This window comes from Lepisma saccharinum, chromosome 26, assembly GCF_977018435.1.
Source record: "Lepisma saccharinum chromosome 26, izLepSacc3.1, whole genome shotgun sequence".
Taxonomy (NCBI): Eukaryota; Metazoa; Arthropoda; class Insecta; order Zygentoma; family Lepismatidae; genus Lepisma; species Lepisma saccharinum.
Genome location: NC_139254.1, coordinates 48,484,053 through 48,504,463, shown reverse-complemented (window position 1 = coordinate 48,504,463; position 20,411 = coordinate 48,484,053). Strand labels below are relative to the sequence as shown.

The 20,411-nt window shown below is 36.5% G+C and overlaps 1 protein-coding gene across 1 annotated transcript in view; it reads left to right on the top strand.

Moving 5' to 3' along the window:
* Positions 1-1,090: 1,090 nt before the first annotated feature.
* The window catches only part of LOC145979456 (clavesin-2-like), an 85,938-nt gene continuing 66,617 nt past the window's right edge, over positions 1,091-20,411 (top strand). The window contains exon 1 of the mRNA XM_083112360.1: positions 1,091-1,217. Within this exon, the coding sequence (XP_082968486.1) occupies positions 1,173-1,217 (45 nt within the window). The 5' untranslated portion in view covers positions 1,091-1,172. The remainder of the gene's footprint in view (positions 1,218-20,411) is intronic.

Sequence of the window (20,411 nt, the reverse complement as noted above, 5' to 3'; positions counted from 1 at the left end):
TCTCCCTCTCTGACCTACTTCTTCATTCCCTCTCTCCCCTTTGTTTAATCTTTAGCCTTCCCTTTCTTTCTTTAGTTCTCTCTCTCTCTCTCTTTCCTTCCATATCTTACCGTTTCTGTTCCAACCCTTCATTCTCTCTTTTCCTCTTTCCATCCTTATCTATCGTTACGTTTCTCTCTCACTTAATTTCTCCCCTTTATATTACTCCCTCTTTTTATCTTTCCTTCCTTATGTATCATTTCTGTTTCACTTCATTTCTCCCCTTTATCGTTCTCCGTCTCTTTCGCACGTCATGTATTCCCTTTCTCTCTCTCTCTGTCTCTGCTTTGATTATTTATTTCTCTTCCTTCCATTCTTTATTTTCCACTCCGTTCCTAACTGCCTACTTCTTTGCTTTCCTCTCTTTATCTCTCTCCCACTTTTTCACTTCTTTTCTCCTTGTCTCGCTTCTTTATCTGTCTTCTTATGTTCTCCCCTTATCTTCCTGTTTAAATTTCAGCTTTCTCTCATTTCTATGGATTGTTTTATACACCTTTTCCTCTCCCCTTTCTCTTCTCTCATCCGATTGTGCGTAAACATGACGACAATAAAGGATATCCCTTTTCATTTTAATCTTCCTTGGAAAATTTTCTGCGTGTACCCATGGATGCGACTGATTTTCATGGATATCAAGAGAAATTTGAAAGAAGGATAAAGCAGATCTATTCTCTCACTCAATAAGAAATTAACTAGCTTTTGTGATTTGCTATTCTGCCAAAATATGTATTTACCTCGTTACATCTTAATATAAAAGAAAGATCAAGACCTGTTGGAAACAAAGCACAGCCCCTCCCCCTCCCCCCTCCAGGCCTGTCTTCAATTAAAGAGCTTCCTCGCAACCTACTTCCGAAAGCTGATCTCTGCTCCCCAGACATGTCAACTGTGGCGGCATTGGTTGAAGCGCATGCATTGTTGTTTCTCGATATCCCATACGGTACAAATGCTAAAAGAGGCTCCAGAAATCCAAGTCAACTGCTTAACCTTGGCATTAATATGACGTAACAAATTCGCCACTCGTCTGTGAGTCCTACCATTCCAGGTCGGACACACTCCTGCCTGGACCTTCTCGGGAGTAACTGCTTTCGCTCTCTGTGAGAGTTTTATCGCTTGTGCGTGTGTTGATATATGAGGCAATGGCGGCCCTATTGCCTGTGGACAAAGAAAGGATTTCGGCTATGGTAAGTCTCTAATTTATTATTCATCATACATACTCTCTCTCTCTCTCTCTTTCTCTCTCTCTCTCTCTCTCTGTGGGTATGTGTGTGTGTCGAATAGGAATGTATTTCATTGTTCGGTTGATTCGCTTTATTAATAATAATAAATAATAATAATAAATAATAATAATCAATAATAATAAATACTAGAGCCCGGATTTATAAGCGAAATGCATATTCTTTTCCAGACTTCTAATGGTAAGAAGAAAGGTTATACTTTGTATTAAAAACCTTGATGAGCTATTTAACTAACGTTGAAAGTACTTATAATTGCTTATTTCTGAAGGAAACGGTTATGATTTTGGTTTAAAATAGCATATTTGACTCAAATCTGTCATATTTCAATCCTATTTCAATCACACTACGGCATCGGGATGACGAGATCGATGAATCTAAATAGCCGCACGAGAGAAACGGCATCGTAGAAAAGATACACTGCATCCATAATAATTTTTCCAAATTACCTGATATTATAACACAGTTGAAAGCTCGAAATAATTCATTGCAACATTCGCTTTCTCTTATTGATGAAATTTCAGTAACGTTGTCTTCTGAAACTCACGGTGTTGGTAAAATTGTGTCCGACAAGCTCAGTTATGAATTACTGAAAAATCTCGGTTACAAAACACTGTGCAAAATTTATAAAAAGATTTCTGGTGAAGAAACAGACATTGAAGAGGAATTCACTGAAGAAGAATTGTGGTGTTTTTCACATGCGCCTGCGATGTCATGCTATGTGGAAAGAAAATTTTCACTGTACAAATCATTCTTCACTGACAGACACAGGAACTTCACACAAGAAAATCTCAGGATGACCTTCCTTACATACTTTAACAGCTTTGATTTTTTTCAGATTTTCCTGTATTTGTTTATGCTTATTTTGGGGCTTATTTTTGTAATGTGGTAGCGTCGCCACCTTGTAATCAAGGGTGTCCCGGGTTCGATATCACATAATGGTTCGGATCCCACTTTAAACTGTAGGTCCAGTCCAGATTAGCCTCACTGTGCATAAAGTGGGCTTAAAACACCAAATCAATCAATCAATCTTGTCTTCGTAAAAGCATTCACTGATTCGACCCCCGACTGGAGCATCAAAATTTCGACGTTCGACCAACATCGTGTGGACAGTTCGTTGTGTGAGAACCAGAGGGACTTGTGAAACTTACAGGAGAGAGGAAACAATGCATTCTTAAGAGCACGTCTGACTCTTAAAAGGAGTCAGCAAATTGTAGATACGTGACTCCACCTACTGCTAAGGACTAGATGTGAGGATATATCGATCTGACTCCCAACATAGCTCTTCAGAGGAGTCAATTTGTGACCCACAAAGGTGAAGAGAGAAAGGGTTGTCACGATACTCTTAAAGAAAAATTGTACCTGTGTATTACAAATTAAATTGATAGATTATTAAACCCTTTCTGCATCTCGCTGAAGTGGGCGCTAATATGTTCATGCGGAACGTGGTAAAAGGTGACAGACTCAACCATGGGCGTCACCAGAAATTTTTGCAGGGGGGATCGGGCAAATGATAAAAGTTTAATAGTAGAAGAAATAATAATTATTTCTTTTTCGAAATAATAATAATAATTATTATTATTATTACATAAATGGGGATACTTAATCTACCAAATGAGTGAATACCAGCTCAACTATTTTCCATTATTTCTTTTGCATTTTATGCAGTTGGTATCTGAAATGCATTTTGATTAACTTTTGCACGTCTCGTTCAAGAAAAGGCTTTAAGTATAACCTTGCTCTTGTATTTATCACTAAATATTTTCGAGTCAATGCATTTTTTATTTGATTATTCTGTTAAAATACTAACTGAATGAACTTTATTTCTGTTCTTAACAAAAAGAGTAACACACTTTCGGCTTTCTTGTATCTTTAAATGAACGGTATCAATTTCCAAGAGGGGTCCACAGTAGTATATTTGATGCTATAATAAACCCAGGAAAGGAAGAGCCCCCCTCCAGCAGATTTGCTTACACTTAAAACAAGCTCAACATGAGCATATGAGTTTTTTGCTCAAGTGTGGAACTCTGTCTAATCCAAGATTTTTGTAAAAATGCCCTCGGGAATTTTTTGTGAAAGGAAGAGCCCCTCAGATTGATTTGTCTATACTTAAAACTATGCTAAGTTCTCTTATCATCTTATTGCTTATAGTGTGTTTTTCTGTCAAAATCCCAGGAATCTTGAATTGATATTTATTGGGTTCTAAGACCCAGTAGAGTGTGGTGCATAGTTTTTATTGCCTTGTAATCAAAAGGCTCGGGTTTAAGTCCTCATAAAATGTGAAGCCTCCCCTGATGGCAAAATGTTTTGCAAACAAGGGGCTCTGGGTTCAAGTCCTGATAGATTGAAATACATGTGGCATTCCATACGTGAGATTTTGAGAATAATTACTGCTAGTTGATATACAACTTCCAGATCTGAAAACCTGGTAAAAGTGTTATACAATAGAGCATATTGGGGATCACCCGAGCCTAGTTAATAGCTGTTGTCTGGGTATAAAATTATATTAACTGCTGTTATATTTTTATGATGCAAAACTCCCTGATCAATACACTGGAAGAGAGGTCAAGTAAACATAATTAATTGCTTGCATGTTCTTCTAATCTTTTAATTAATCCTATGTTTTGGCCAGTAATAAATTATGCTTGCCCGGGAAAATTATATTTCTTTTATGCCAACAGATAAAATCTACACTGCGTCTTTTCAGAGAGAAATAACATATTATTCATCATCAAAGAGTAATTGCCTTATTTCTGTATGCCAGCAGATATAATCTATATTGTGTCTTTTCAGAGATTATTCATCATCAAAGAGTAATTGCCTTCTTTCTGTATGCCTGGGAGATTTTATCTGTTGGCTTATGTTGCACTATGTTTTTTCAGAGGGAAATTACATGTTATTTGTCATAGAACTCAAAGAGAAATTCTTATCTGTACTTTACCCCCTTTCAGGGGAAATTACTTGCCATTCATCATATTGAGGAAATTCCTAGTATTGGCTTCATGGATATTTGTCATGCAAACTGAATTGCAGGTTTGGTCTTGTTGCAATAATAAGGGCTCAAGTCTTTAACTTACAGAATATTGTATATTTCTGTATTTCAGCTTTTGGCAGATGTGTTGTGTTTTGGGTAGGTATAAAAGCTTTTCTGCCACGAGCAGAGGTGCTATAAAATTTGGGTAAGTAATATATTTCCTGACGGCAAAATGTTGGTATTATTGTTTTATAATCAAGGGGCTTCTGTGTTTGAATCGGAGCTCTAGAATTGCTCTGTGACCCTCTCATTTCTTACATCATAAACATATGATTTTTCACCTATGAGAATAACACTACATATGGTGTCATCAGGTAATGCCTCATGGAATTCACAGATAATTTTAATGTTTGTCCTGTCATTTACCACAACCTGTTTCCTTTTTGAAGTGTTAATTACAAACATGGGTCTCTGTGCCTTGAATTCATCTGGTGTGTAATACATATCCGTATTGCCTGTAGTGACACGTTTGAAGGAAGAAAAAGCCTCATATAATTTGAGGAAATCATTCTTGGACATGTCTAAATTGTAATTTTCTCTAGGAAATACCTCATTTCTGCCATTTTTAAGATATATGTTCTTGATGTTGCAGTTATCAAATTTGCTTGAATTTTTTTCCTGATTGTTGTGTCTTCCAGTCTGAAACAGTACCACCACAAAATCAGGCATGTCATATTGAATGCTGGAGAATGAATTTGTAGCATCAAATTCATAATAAGAACCAGATGCGGGCTTCTGTACACATTGATATGTATAAAATTGCAGAGGAACCTGTGGATTTTTTATTATATCAGCTTTGTATTTAAGAGCATAACTGGCCTCGTATTCAACAACTGGGATTCTTAACTCCATAGTCTGAATAATGCATTTGCCTGCATCTGGTAGGGTATTGGGCAGAGCTTCCCCTGTAGGGTTTATTGCACTGTACCTCATCAAAGCATTGTTATCATTGGCAGCTCTTCTAAATGTAATTCTTAACCCCCCCTTCCACATAATATCTTTATAATCCGAGAAGAATCCTGGCAATAGGCGCATCGGGAACAGCACTGTGTGGTTCTTAGATAATATCTTATCACCAGCCTCAAATCCGCCTATTTTGTAGTAAGAAGCCTCGGTTTTGGATAATTTTAATGTGGCCAAAGCTGTGGAGGTAATGCCGGGATAATCTATTCTGTTTATAACAACGCTATGCTTTCTGATCTCAATTTCAGAGAATAGATGCGGTACAAAATTGTCTACAAGTCTTATATTAGAATTTGCCGGATAATCTGTTCCATCGAGCTTTACAACATCAAATTTGATGTATAGATCTGCTCTGTGGGGGTGTATAAATCCATCCCCTACATCAAGATCAACCTCAACCTCTGTGTTGGGTTGATTTAAATTTGCAAATGTCCTCCTGTTTGGGGGGAATGATTGTAGCTCATAACTCTCAATATTTTCCATTTTCTTCTTGTATGTATTTTTATTTAAATGTTAATTTCTATGATGGCAGTTGTTGTGGCTCCAGCAAAATCAACTAATTCTTCTTTTTCATTAGTGACCATCAATTCAATATTATCTATTCTGTTATGACACACAGGAAAATATAATGTTGGGGATGGATTGTAGATAATAGGCTCCATAAATTCAGAATTAGGCTTGAATGTTGCAATGATGCCGGTTTGTTTGTGAGTGCCTATGCCATTTGATTTGGTGATCATACCCTCAGCCACATTGCAGTGAATATTCAGAGTCTCTATGGCCAAGAATTTAGGTATATTCATAGCAGTGTGTTTGATGCCTGGTTCAAGTTTTGTGTTGTTCTCAAATCCTAACAGCTCTCCTATAGTACCCAGATCCACTGTTTCTGTGGCAGATACAATCTCTACTCTGTGAGTGACAGAATTTTGACTTAACACTACACCTCTGGGTAATTGAGCATTTAGAGTGGACAGATTATACTACCCTGGAGTGATGACAATTTTTTCATCCCCTACTGCAATTGTATTGTTGTGGTGTGTAATATTAGGGATCAGGTACATGCCATAAAATGCTCTGAGAGCTATTGTTTTGGGATATACAATATCATCATGTAATTTGAGTTTCAATATTGAATTTTGGCTGGTGAGATGAAATACCCCCATGATGTTTCAGATACCACAAGGCTTTTTGAAAATCTTCAATTGATGGTTTATTTATTTGAGACATATATCTAAGAACAGATAAACACAAATGTCCGCAATTAACATCTTTGAAGTTTTGAACACGGGCATTATTGTAATAAAGATTAGCTGATTTTAGATATTTTATTAAATTTGCAGGTGGAGCACCTCCAAATGAATCAAACACAAATGCCTTATTTTTTAAATATTTAAGATAACAGATCCAGTGAGTGCCCTGATTTTTGTACTCATCCAAATTAACAATGCCACACTCTTTGTTGAGTGGTTGTTCTGGCAAAGAATCAGACATGTACACACCTCTAAAATGTTTGATGCCCAGTGGCTTGATTAAAGCTTCAATATCTTGGTTTGTAAGCGGCTCTTGTTTTTTTTAAACTTATTCATGGCTCTCTTAACACCTTTGCCTTGTTTCTCAATAGCCAGGTTATGGCGCCTTTGCTCATCTAATTCTGCCCTATTCTTCTTGGCATCTACTGTTTTTGCTATGGCGGCTGATCCCCCAGCCAAGCTCCCCACAGCCCCGAGAGCAGCTAAGATGGCAGGGATGGTAAATATGAATCCCCCCACATGTGATTTTTTTCTTGATTGCTGTAATTTTTTTAATTGGGGGTACTAAGCAACAATTTCATACCATGCCCCTTTGCAATACAAGAATTTTTTTTCTTGCGCTGCTTTTTGGTCAAAAGACTGTCAATAGTTTTAAGAGACTTGAGACCTGCATAAGGTATTTGATACATAACACCCTTGGCTTTCATTGTAGGTTTATTATATACATATTCACAGCCCCCACCCCAGTTTTTGTTTGGTGCTCATAGCTATGGTGGTTCCCAATGCTGCTATTTTTTCACTCAAAGAAGCATCTTTGCTTACAAATCTGCCAAATGCAGCCTCTTCTAATTTCTTGTCTGCAACATGTCTCTTGTCAAGATCAGAATGTGTGTTGTATGCAATATCATGGTCTCTACAAGCAGCATCTAGGGGATTAACACCAGGATCACCTCTGTTTAATCTATGATCCAGTTTTGTGCCTGGACCACAATACTGATAGCCTGGAATATGTAGTTCAAATGGCAGCTTGTTTATAATGTTATTAACAAGGCCCCGACCCTCAGAAATATTCCAAAATTTAGGTGGTAGAGTACTAATAATTTTTATAAGATATCCAATCCCCTTAGTGTCATTCACTATAAAATTAGACACTTTTCTGCTTATCATGTCCATAATTCCAACCTTTTCATTGTAAAAATTGTGGTTCCCAGCATTTTCCTCCCCAGCTATCACCAATAGCCTATATACAAGTTTCCTGACATCATCAACCCACACAAATTCTTTAGGCAGGGTGTTGTATTGTTTGATTCCACTGCCAGTCTTGATCTGTGACCATATGGGCTTGATTAAATTATTGTATTTTGCTCCACTGCTAGACTTGACTCTTTTTTGTGTGGGATCATTGTTCTGGTATAGAGCATCTGATTTTATTAATATTTCTTTGTAATCCTCATAATCTTGATCTGTATAGCTGCCAGGCCTTTTCCTAGTCATCAATTCCCACAATCCAGGCGTTCCGAGATACTTAACAAAAGCACCTTTTTCTCCGAGACGAGATTCTGAATATACAATTATATCATCCCCCATAAATGTTACTCTGAAATTGCCAATTCTATGTATGATGCTGCCATCAAGCTCTGTGTCAGCATATAAGCCAAAAACCTCATCTTTATTGTCTTTAGGTGTGGTTAAATATTTTTGAGCAAGAAGACCCAATTCAATAGGATCCTGAGTAGCTTCAATTCTTCTAGGAGCAATAGGACTAGGTGTATGAATACTGGAAAGTGGGGTGAATGGATAATCTAATATGTTCCTAGCAGCTACAGGTACAAGCTCTGTGAGCAAATTTTGATTTTGCTCTGTAACAGTTTTGATATTCTTACCTAAATTATTAATAGCATCAATTACAGGCTGTTCTGTTTGTTTGTGTTTTTCATAAATTCCACGGTTCTCTGATTTCCATCCCTTAAATCTTTTTACAAGATAATCTTTTAATTTAAGATCATCAATAATTGGCCTTTTCATGTTTATTTATATATGTTTCAATGTCTAGAAAATTGTTAATTTTATTTCTATATTTGCCACTGTTGGGTGTTCTTGTCATATCAATTGTGACAAACCCATAACTGTCCTGGTTCCAGCACTTGCTGCAAATCTTGGAAAAATCATTGTAGCTCAAGTCCCCACCTACATATTCATCATGTATGTGTTTGAGGTTGGTATGATCTTGATGAAACACACATATAAAATTGCTGTTGTCCCGGATCAGTTGCTTGGGTATTTTTGAAAAAGTCTGTGCCAGGTAGAAGCAATCAATGTTTTTGTGCCGGCCCTGTGTAAAAAAGTTTCTAACCTTGTTTTGATTATCCAATATAATGTCATCAAACACAACAACAGAATTATCGAGACATTCATCAAGTGGCTTAACATCTGGTTCAAAAGTGGCAATATCCAATCCATCATATAGCTTCATCAGCTGCTGATATTTTAATTGTTCCAAGCTCTTAGAGAAGATATACAAGTGCCTGTTTTTCCAGTCTAACCAGTTGGGTGCCAATAAAAAATTATCAACCATTAGTGTAGTTTTACCACAAGCAGATGGCCCAACAATAAGACACCTAATATTATCAGGTAGCAATTTTCCATTTCTCTTATTCTGCTGTTCAGGTTCTGGCAGCCTTTTTATAACATCCCAGGTGCTCATATTATTATTTTGTTTGCATCGATCCAGCTGTGTTCTGGGAGTCCTAGCCATTTGACAAGTAACTTGTTGCCTTTTCTGCGGATAATTTTTTCTATGAGATATGTGTCAGGCTGTTTAGTTTTGTTGAGCTCTTGTTCATAGAACCTGACTTTGAGAATTTCTCCTCGGTGATCCTTTATTATATATGTGTTGAGGGTCCCGGGTTTAACTTGAACCACTGTAAATAATTCAGTGCTCCAGTTTCTTGTAAAGCCTCTTTTGAATAAGTGCTTATATTTGCTGATTCTTACTTGATCACCAATCTTGTATTTGGCTTTTCTTGTTGTTGGCTGGTATTTAGGATAATAAACAGTGTTGATCAATTTTTGCTCATCAGATGAAGTTACTTCAGAGGGTTTCATGTTGATTGTGGAATGGACCGAGTTGTTATATTTATGTAGAAGTTCTGGAATAATATTAATCCATTTATAATTACCTTGAAGTGTGAATTGTTTATACATAAGATTTTTTAAGGTTCTGTTGAATCTCTCTACAATTGAGGCCTTGAGATCACTGTAACTCGAGTAATGTTGTATTGCCTGGCTTTTAATAAATTGTTGGAACACAGAATTATAAAATTCTTTGCCATTATCTGTTTGCAAATAGCGCGGTGATCTTCCACTCTGATTGATGATTGTTCTGATGGCTTCTGTAACACATGTTCCAGTCTTGGATTTGAGTGGCACAGCCCAGGCAAATTTTGAAAATGTGTCTATAACAGTGAGTAGATACTTGTAGCCCTTGTTGATTTTGTCTAAGTTTTTCAACTGTCCACTTGCCATTTCAATCAAGTCGCTTTGCCATAAATCATCTATGCCCTTTGTGACTACTGGGAGTCTCTTAAAATTATGTCTGGCTTGTCTGTGTAATTCATCAACAATAATTTGTCTAGACATAATATGTAAACAAGAATATTGCAACTATGGGGTGTTCAGCAGCTGATACTGCAGGATTTTCTAAATATAATTTGTCTCCAATTTGTATTTTAAATTCCAGAGAGCCATCATCTTCAGTATAGGTTGTTTCTAATGTATTGGGATCTGTAAAATCCTCCAATTCTACACTGGTGATTTTCACTTTGTTATCAGCATTTGTTATTGATAAGGTAGGGTAGTGGTGTGCCTGTGGCTGAAGCCAATATTTGATCTTGATAGGTCTCAATGTGCCCCCAACAAAAAACTGGTAATAAAATTGTGCAGGGGACAGCATATATATTTTGCCACCTGGTGTAAATGGAGAATCATATTCTTTGTTGGGGATGCTGTACAATTCAAGAATTACTGTATGTTTGGGATTTTCAATTATGCCTGTTATTTCTTTTTCTGCTGTGAGCAATCTACTTGTTACAGATTCAAGGTGCTCATTGATAGTCCTAACAACATCATCATGGCCCGGCTTGATTTTTATGTCCACAGCAAGTCTCTTGTATTGCTGCACAATTTCTTGGAGCTGGGTGGCAAAAACAGACAGAGCATTTGCTTGATTGGATTCCATGGTCCCTAGCTGCTGCTTGATATTAGCTACAATTTGTTGCAAATTTTCAACAATTGCCAATTTTGAATTTTGAGCAGTAAGATCATGGACCTGTCTTCTGATATCCTCAAACAGGGCATGCAGTTCATTAATATGTTGATTTGTTGGTAGAGTAGCCACTGTCTGAGTGAGATGTTTGATCTATGCCTGGATATTCTTGATATCTTCTGATTTCAATATCCTATTCACTGCTCTCTTAATATTTTTAAGTTCCTGTGATGTAGGCAGATTTGATACTGTATTTTGCAAAAATTCAAGTGCCAATTTCACATTGTTTAATTCAGAAGCATCAGCCACATTTTGCATAGCATTTTGGAGCAGGGCTATATCTGCCTGAGAGGGTGTGGATTGTTGTAAAATTTGAAGTTTTGTTTGGATATCATCTATCAAGTGATGAAAATGAGATAGTTCAGATTCAGTGTTGAGGTTTTCAAGCTTTGTGATTTGTTGCTGGACACTGACAAGGGTATCTACAATACCGGGCAATCGGGATTCTAGTACATTTGCCAAATCACTTTGCACTGCTGCTATTGTACCTTCAAGATGGGTTATGGAACTTTGAATTTTTCCAAAATCTTCATATGTTTCAAGTTGCAGCTTAATATTTGCTACACTCCGAGTTATTGCACTTAAAGCATCAGAAGAGGGCAAGTTGTTCATAAAATTTTCAAGTGTCTCAATTTTTTCTTTAACCTCGGCTATGGCATTGTTCAAGGGGTCCAGATTAGGTATCTCCAGTGACTGAATCTGTTCTTTTAGAGTGGAAATCACTAGATCAAAATCTTCTTGTGATTTTATGCTTTTGACAATTCTTTGGAGCTGTGTCTGGACATTATTTATCTGCTCTTCCAATTGTTGTTTCAATAGCTCAGAGTTGTTAGCCTGGGTTTTAAATTTGGCTTGAAGAGCTGCTACAGCCTCTTCTAAACTTTGAAAATTATCCAATGTGGCCAAATCAGTATATTTCTGAAGCAGCAATTTGAGTTCAGAATCAATTTTCAGAAGAGGGTCCATGCATTGTGATTGTAAATTTGTAATTTCTAATTGAAGGCTGGCATTGAGTGTTGTTTGTAAAGCTTGTAAATCACTTCTTAATTTCTTGACTCTGACATCAAGCATCAAAATCTCATCACTGTGATCTTCATGTCTTGTATGGCCAAAAATATCATTAGGCATTTTGTTTAGTAGTTATTTATTATAGAATATTTGATTCTTAATTCTATAAAAAAAGGTATAAGCTTATCATAAGATCCCGGGACCTCAATATATAAGCAGTCACCAGCAGAAACAGTATAAACAGTGCCAGAAATCATGTTTGAGTGCTTAATTCTATAAATATTTCTCCCTATTGAAATTTTAACATCACCCTCAGGAGTTGTAATAAATTGTAATTGCCCACCTACAGGTAATTGGTAATGATTTAAATTATTGTTAAATATGTACAATGTTTTGCCTGTTTCATCATCAACATCTGTAAGTATGCTGTTCAGATGAATAATTAATAAGCCACTCAGTTTAGACAGCATATCAGAAGAGGGTTGTGGTGTTGGCAGCTCCATAATACCTTGTTTTTTGAACCCAAATAAGTTCATAGGCATGTTTATTTATTTCAAATCATGCTCTGTAATTGGGCATTGATTCCCATTTTTCAAATCACAATGACCCCATGGTAGAGTATGAATGCCACATGATAAAATGCATCTCTTATCATTATGTGGGTCCAGAGACACTTTTCTTACAATATTGCTAGTCAATAAGTGATCCACACTCTGAACTCTGGGATTTGAGGCAATTTTTATAATCTTCAAATTGGAGCTCTTTTTCAACAGTTACTTTGCCAATACCCTTGGCTTTTTTGACAACAGCACTACATGTTTTAAAACTATACATCTTGGCACTTAACCCAGCAAATTCCACAATAACATCACCAAGTGTCTCATCTTTTAACTTGCCAGGCACCTTTTTGTTGTGGTGGTGTTGAATCTTTGTATGTTCACTGGTGTCAAAATATTTAAACAATTCAGGCTGGGACATATCTTGATAAACATCTTCTGTTTTAATATCAAGAATAAAACTATCCGTGTCCATGTACATCAATTTTACATTATCACCATAAAAAGGTTTCAACACATCATAATACAATATTAACATATGTAATTTGGCCAAATCCAATATTGCAGCCCCTACATAAATAGGTTTATCAAACTTAATTTTTGTTTTTTTCATGTTGAAAAGTGCCATATTTTCATCATAAATTCTTCTATAATTAAAATTAGGCTTTGCAACCAATTTTTTGCTCAGGCTGGGGTCAGTAATTATTTTAACATCGGTATGTTTTCTGACATTTTCAATTGTTTTGCCATACACAGAATTGACCATCAATTTAAACAAGGATTTATCAAATTGGCTCTTTGCAGATGTTCGAAGCTCTGTATTTGTATTAATATATGGTTTCAACCATTTTGAGTGCCTGAACCTCAAAACTTTGCCAATTTTGGTCACTTGAACACCATGTTTCATCAGGAACTGGAGGTTTTTGTAATATATGACATAGCCTTGTTTTGGCTCCAGTGTCATCATGAGCTTCTTCTGTTTAGAGCCAGGTGAGCACTGAACCTCGGGAATTGGGGGCAGATCAGAAAATTTATTGTGTAAATCATCAGGAATTGTCAGATCAACCTCTAAGAAGAGGCCATAGTCACTGTCATCAAAGTCCTGAAGATCCTCAATATTGAAATCTTCAACCCATTCAAGCCCTGCATATGGCAGTTTTTGCATCATGGCATGACCATAGAGGCTGTTTGCATCTACATACACTATATAATTTGATGGCCGTGCTGGATCATAATCAGGCATATATTTGTTATTTGCTCTGGCATATCTCTAAGAGCATTGCACCATGCCTCCTCTTATACCTTTCTCCATAAACAGATACATGTTTTGATCCCGGATCAGATCCAATTGCTTTTTGGTGTTGAAAAACATTGCAGCCCATGCTAGGCCCGGGGCACTGAAAAAATATATTGGATCCAGTCTATAATTTTGCATAGAAGATTTTCTGAATGCCTGCATTATATCAGCTAAGAGGGTCACATCAAGTTTCAAATAAGCCATGTGATAATCACCAAATGTCTGGCATTTTAAATTGTTCCACATCAATTGGGCATGGTGATAATCTTCATCAGTGATTCCAGATCCTCTGATTTTGCTGTAAAACTCTTCTTGTGGTGGCAGGGAACACTCATCAAATTTAGAAAAATCTGACATAATCATATGGATATACACCCTTCCGCCTAATTAATTTCAGGTCCTGATTTGGAAACAAAGCACGTGTGATTTTGAATTGATCATCAGATAATTGAGTGGCCAGTGTGGCCAGGCTAGCAGATAAAATTCTGTAAGAATCAAGAAATCTTATGTGAATAGGAACACCATTAACTTTAATTATTTTGCTAATAGATATATATTTCTCATCATTTTCAGCTAAAATATTTAAATTCTGCTTGTCAAACCCCTCATATCTGATCAGATGATGGAAATCATAATTGGATGCTCCATGGCAAAATATGGGGACAAATCTTGGTCTCTTGATCTGAATATTACAGCTATTACACAGGGCCATTAAGAATTTACCATCTGTATGAGAATGGTGTTTCACCTTGATATTTGTATCTGAAAATTCAGAATCACATACCGGGCATTTTTCTGCATTGTTGAAATCTTCAATCTGTTTCTCTGTTAAAGGCAACATGGGTTTTGATTTTAATAAGATATTAGATGCTATGTCACGGCACTCATTTTCTATTCTATGTGCAAATATTTTGATGGCATCTGGCCCCAAGTATGAATCTTTTTTAGTAACAACACCATCCTGTACAACCACATAACAAAAACTGGAAGGTTCATGTAGCTGGTATGGTGTAATTGAAGATTCTTCAGGATCTGGATTGCAGGATGCAAGAGATTTGAGAATTGATTCAAAATCACAGACAATATATGCTGGGTGTTCCAACAAGGCTTCAAATTTTTTGAATTTACAATTTTCACTTGGATTAGGCATCACCATATGAACAGGTTTATGGTTCCCACAGTATTTCAGATGCTCAATTAACTTGTTTTTGGCAATTTCTGCATTTTTTTCCCGAACCCCATTCACCATTTTTTGACCATCAAATACAGTTAAACATCTTCTGCACAACTTAAATATTCTTTTAGATTTGTCTAGTTGTGTTCTCACTAAAGCTTCAAGATTATGTATCAGAGTGTAATGATAATTGATTGATTTAGTTAATTTTACCTCGCGTTTTGTGCCTCTTGGCTAATTTGCGAAGATGGGGATGAGTGATGAAATTGATGAATGGACATTCACAAACAACCAAGCCCGAGCGGGATTCGAACCCGGAACCCTTGGCGTCGCCACCCTCGGCCACAGGGTCCGGCTAATGGGGGATAAGTTGACCGGTTTAACGAAAATCCAGATTAACTGAAATAACCTAAAAGAACAGTAGAAAGTGCATTAAAACTCGGTTTATAGCAACAAAACACGTCTAACATGATGTATTTAAAGGGCATAGACCTAAATACACTATACAGTACAGTATAAAGTCTGCGGGAAACAGAATTTCATCAGTGGTTGGCTACCTTTTCTTTGGTAAGTTCTCTTGTTGACTTCTAGCCACATTTAAAACCTTGCATTCTTCTTCTTCTTTTTTTTGCCTGTCCGGATTAAGCAAAGTTAGGCTCACCGGGGTTCGGATTAACGAGGTTTTACTGTAATTTCTTTTCTGGTCCCTTTATTGAAAAGTTTTTTCAGCCCACATTTCCATTTACCCTTTTTTTAAAAACATCTTCCTTTGTTCCTTTATTGACAAGATATCAAAAACTTTGCACGACTGTATTTTCCAGAAACAAAACATTCAGCAATTGTCTGTTTAGTGCAGCTTAGAGAGAAAGAGAAAGAGAGAGAGAGAGAGAGAGAGAGAGAGAGAAAGAGAGAGAGAGAGAGAGATATTAGAAAGAACAAGCACCTTCTACTCTACCTTCCCTCCATGAGTGTTGGGATTACGTTTGCGGCGATTGTTACAACAATGTGATCTCGGCTTAAGCAGTAACAATCGCATTGAGGTGGAACTTGAATGTGTACTTCTCTGATAGATTCAGACCAGTGGTTCTCGACCCTTTTCAGTCCGCGACCTACCTTGAAGGATATTACTAGAGCCCGGATTTATAAGCACAATCAAACAGTAAAATAAGCAAGTTAATAAACACAAAAATGAAAAAAAAAAAAATAAGCCCCAAAATAAGCATAAAAAAATACAGGAAAATCTGAAAAAAATATTTGTTTATTAGATCTTTTATCTTATACAAAGCTGTTACAGTATGTAAGGAAGGTCATCCTGAGATTTTCTTGTGTGAAGAATGATTTGCACAGTGAAAATGTTCTCTCCTCGTAGCATGACATAACAGTCGCATGTGAAAAACACCACAGTTCTTCGGTGAATTTCTCTTCAATGTCTGTTTCTTCACCAGAAATCTTTTTATAAATTTGGCACAATGTTATGTAACCGGGATTTTTCAGTAATTCCTGACTGAGCTTGTCGGACACAATTTTTCCAACACCGTGAGTTTCTGAGCCAACGTTACCGAAATTTCATCAATAAGAGAAAGCGAATGTTGCAATGTATTATTTCGAGCTTTCAACTGTGTTATCATATCAGGTAATTTGGAAAAATGATTATGGATGCACTGTATCTTTTCTAGGATGCCGTTTCTCTCGTGCGGCTATTTAGAAGCATTGATCTCGTCATCCCGATGCCGTAGTGTGATTGAAATAGTATTGAAATATGACAGATTTGGGTAAAATATGCTATTTTAAACCAAAATCATAAAATAAGCAAGCATAACCGTTTCCTGCAGAAATAAGCATTTATAAGCACTTTCAACTTTAGTTAAATAGCTCATCAAGATATGTAATACGAAGTATAACCTTTCTCCTTACCATTAGAAGTCTGGAAAAGAATATGCATTTCGCTTATAAATCCGGGCTTTACATATTACACTTCATGGGACCCATATGCATGGGCGCCGGCAGAATTACTTGTAGGGGAGTGCACCCAGTTTATAATCATATCTTTGCTAATATCGAGTATTTGTAAGAAGCCCTCTTTCACCCTTGCTTAAACAAATTACACCTACTTTATTCTAAAAAAGTAAGTATGTAATTTAAATACTAATTTACTTTAGTCTAAAATCTAACTAAACACCGTTTATATTTTACCGAGATGCCGGTAAAATCGTAAAAAGCAATAGAGAGCGAATAATATAAATACAGTAAAACCTCGTTAATCCGGACAGGCAAAAGGCCCCCAAAAAAGTAGCAGAATGCAAGGTTTTAAGTGTGGCTAGAAGTCAACAAGAGAACTTCCCACTACTGTACTGTGTATTTAGGCCTATGCCCTTTAAATACACCATAAAAAACGTGTTTTGTTGCTATAAACGGAGTTTTGATGCACTTTCTACTGTTCTTTTAGGTTATTTCAGTTAATCCGAACTTTCGTTAAACCGGCCAACTTATCCCCTCCCCCATTAGTACGGATTAACGAGTTTTTACTAGAGTTTGGACTACCTAAATCACGGGTTGAATTTAAATTGTTAAAACAATATGTCTTAGCAATTTAAATTTTATAGGTTTCTAAGACCCAGTAAATAAATAGCCAAGCCCCACTTCGCGACCCACCAAACACCGCCTCGGTACCCAGCATTGGTTCGCGACCGATAGGTTGAGAAACGATGATTTAGACTTTTATTGTGACGTTTTTTAGAATAGTGTTAACTTTACTGTGTTGCAGTAAATACGGTAAGCTGTTTGCAGAAAGATTTGCACTGAAATTATTATTTTTAAATGAAAACACAATATATATATATATGCGTTTATATTTAGAGGACATTCGTAATTCCTTATATGCTTTTATAGATAAACAACTACGGCGCCATGATTAATCATCTAGGGCTGCTAAGGGAGTGTAGAATGAAATTGAAAATTACTAGTGACTTGATTCATTTTTGTTCCTTGCTTTGAGCACACAGGAAGAAAATGTGGCTTCAATATCAAATTGGTATCAATAGCTTGTTTGCAGAATGCAATAATAGTCGCTACTCGACTACCTAGAGTTCTTCGTTCATTACGAAAACATGATTTTAATGAGTGATAACATAAATGACAGTGCAAAACAGAAAAAAACACTGATTTCCTAATCAACAAAACACGCTTGGTTAAGCTTTTTTGGCAACTGTAAAAAAAATAGGAACATTTACTAAATTTGAATTTTTTTTTTACAAATACTTGGTAACTATACGGAAAATGCGCACGATTGTTAAAGAGCATTTCATACTCTTGAATAATCATTTCTTTATCACGTGTTTACACAAATGCTAAGTTGTCAGGAACTATTTATTGGTCATTTCAAACGTTTTACTCGGTGCAGAACTATCAGCATTTTCTGCTGACCTGACGCTGCCGCTGTAGATACAATACTATTGTACTAACAGTTTCTCTATATGCCTCAACCGAGATATGGACTGAACGCAGGCAGATTGCGGCGGAAGCAATTTCACATCTGCTCAATAGCCTTGGTCCAGCGGAAACAGTGCAGGAACTGAGAGCAACAGTGCGATATGCGTGTCCTAGATGAAGGTCTTTCTTGCAAGGACAAACTCAGCCTCAATGGTACACTCCAGCGCAAGTCCAGTGAAGTTCGGAAAGGTTTAAAGAAACTGGAACCTTGTCCCAAGTCTCGACGAGACGGAATGGAGTGTGTGGTACACTTCTCTTGCAGACAAGTGGCGGCAGGGCCAGTTTTTTTGAGAGTGAGGCGCTTGGGGCATAAAATATACTTGAGTTCTTTAAACAAAAAGTTTCAAAGATCTGAAAAAAATGGAGATTTGTGTTCCTTAATCTGAAGTTCAAGTGTCCCATATTACTAGGGACCTTGATATTTTCCAAACGCAATTACAACGAAATATGTCAAAAAACATTCGAAATCGCGAAATAACGCAAATTTGGAATAAACATGAGTTTATTCGTAAATTTCAACACATTTTGAACTAAAAAAACAACAGAAAATACAATATTCTTGTGTTTAAGACTAAAAAAGAAAAATGTATCATGTTTATGGGCGTATAACGTGCACATTTTGCAAAATTAGAACGATTTTTCACCTTATATGGAAACGTTTTGAATCACCGAGTAAAGTCGCTAGGTTCTGGCGGGAGATCGAGTGCTCACTTACCGTCACACGGGAGTCGTAAGATCGGCATTTGTCGTGCGAGAGATGTTTTGCGTTACCGAGCGAATTGGTGTTGATTTGACGTAGATTGAGTGACTCTCTACCGTCCCATGGGAGCCTTATCATCGGTATTTGTCGCGCAAGAAATAATAGGGGGATAAACCATAAAAAATCGTCTGCAAATTGAAACCCTAACGAAAAGGCATAAGCCATGTTATCTACAAATGAATATACTAGTTTGGAAGCACAATAAAGTTGTAATTTAGGTATATTCGCTAAATTACGTATAGGTGCTAAAATGAAAGAACGTGAATTTTGGGAAATGTAGCAGCGGAAAAAAAATTAACATCAATTTTGAATAATATAATGCCGAAAAATTTAGGTGCCTACCAGTTATCCTTACGATGCTGGGCGAACAGAAGGAAAAACTCACATGATACTCCGCACCGAATCACAAGTGCTGACCTTAGGCTGCGTGGGATCTTTGTTTCACTTTAAAAAAATGATTTTAAATTTATGTAAAAAAAAATGTATAGACATGAGCAGTGCTCGAAAAATTTTCTTCAAAGCTAGGCGTCAGCTCTGAAAATCATGCGTCAGGAAACCACCTGCTAGCAATTGTGCATACTACAGTGTGTTTCAAAAGTCACGCAACCCAAACTTTGAAAATGTATATCATGAAAACCGTAAGAGATATTTACATCTTTTTTTTTCTGGACTAAACGGATCATGTAAGCTATCACTGGGTTAATAAATTTATGTTAGCATTTATCCAAATAAGAGCAATTACATTATTTGATAAAACATTTTTATTTTGCTGGAAACATCTGAGAATTGATTTTCGACAATAAATACCAACTCTTTAAACAATTTGTGAGATCATTTGTTGGTGTTTGACTTGTCGTAAAACAGTTGCTTTGAGAGGTACAGCAGAAGCAGGGTATTTTTCTTTGAAAACTTCTTGCACAATAAAATCATCAGTCAAAAATTCATCGAATGCTGCACATGGACAATATTGGTCGTAAATGGCAGACTGACATGGCATCAGTCATCAGACATCTAATTATGACCCTCCGATAATTTCGTACATAGTTTTCTCATTCAAAGTGCATTTCTGGAATACTTTTAACGCTGCTTTCTGCCAGTTATTAATTTATCTAATTTTCTGTATGGCGTAAACTGATAATTTTATGCATTGAAAAATTTCAATGGATGAGGCTTCGTAATGCAGAAAACCCGGTGTAAATATCTCTTACGGTTTTCATGATATACATTTTCAGAATTTGGGTTGTGCGACTTTTGAAACATTCTGTAATTGAGTAAGAAATTGTTACT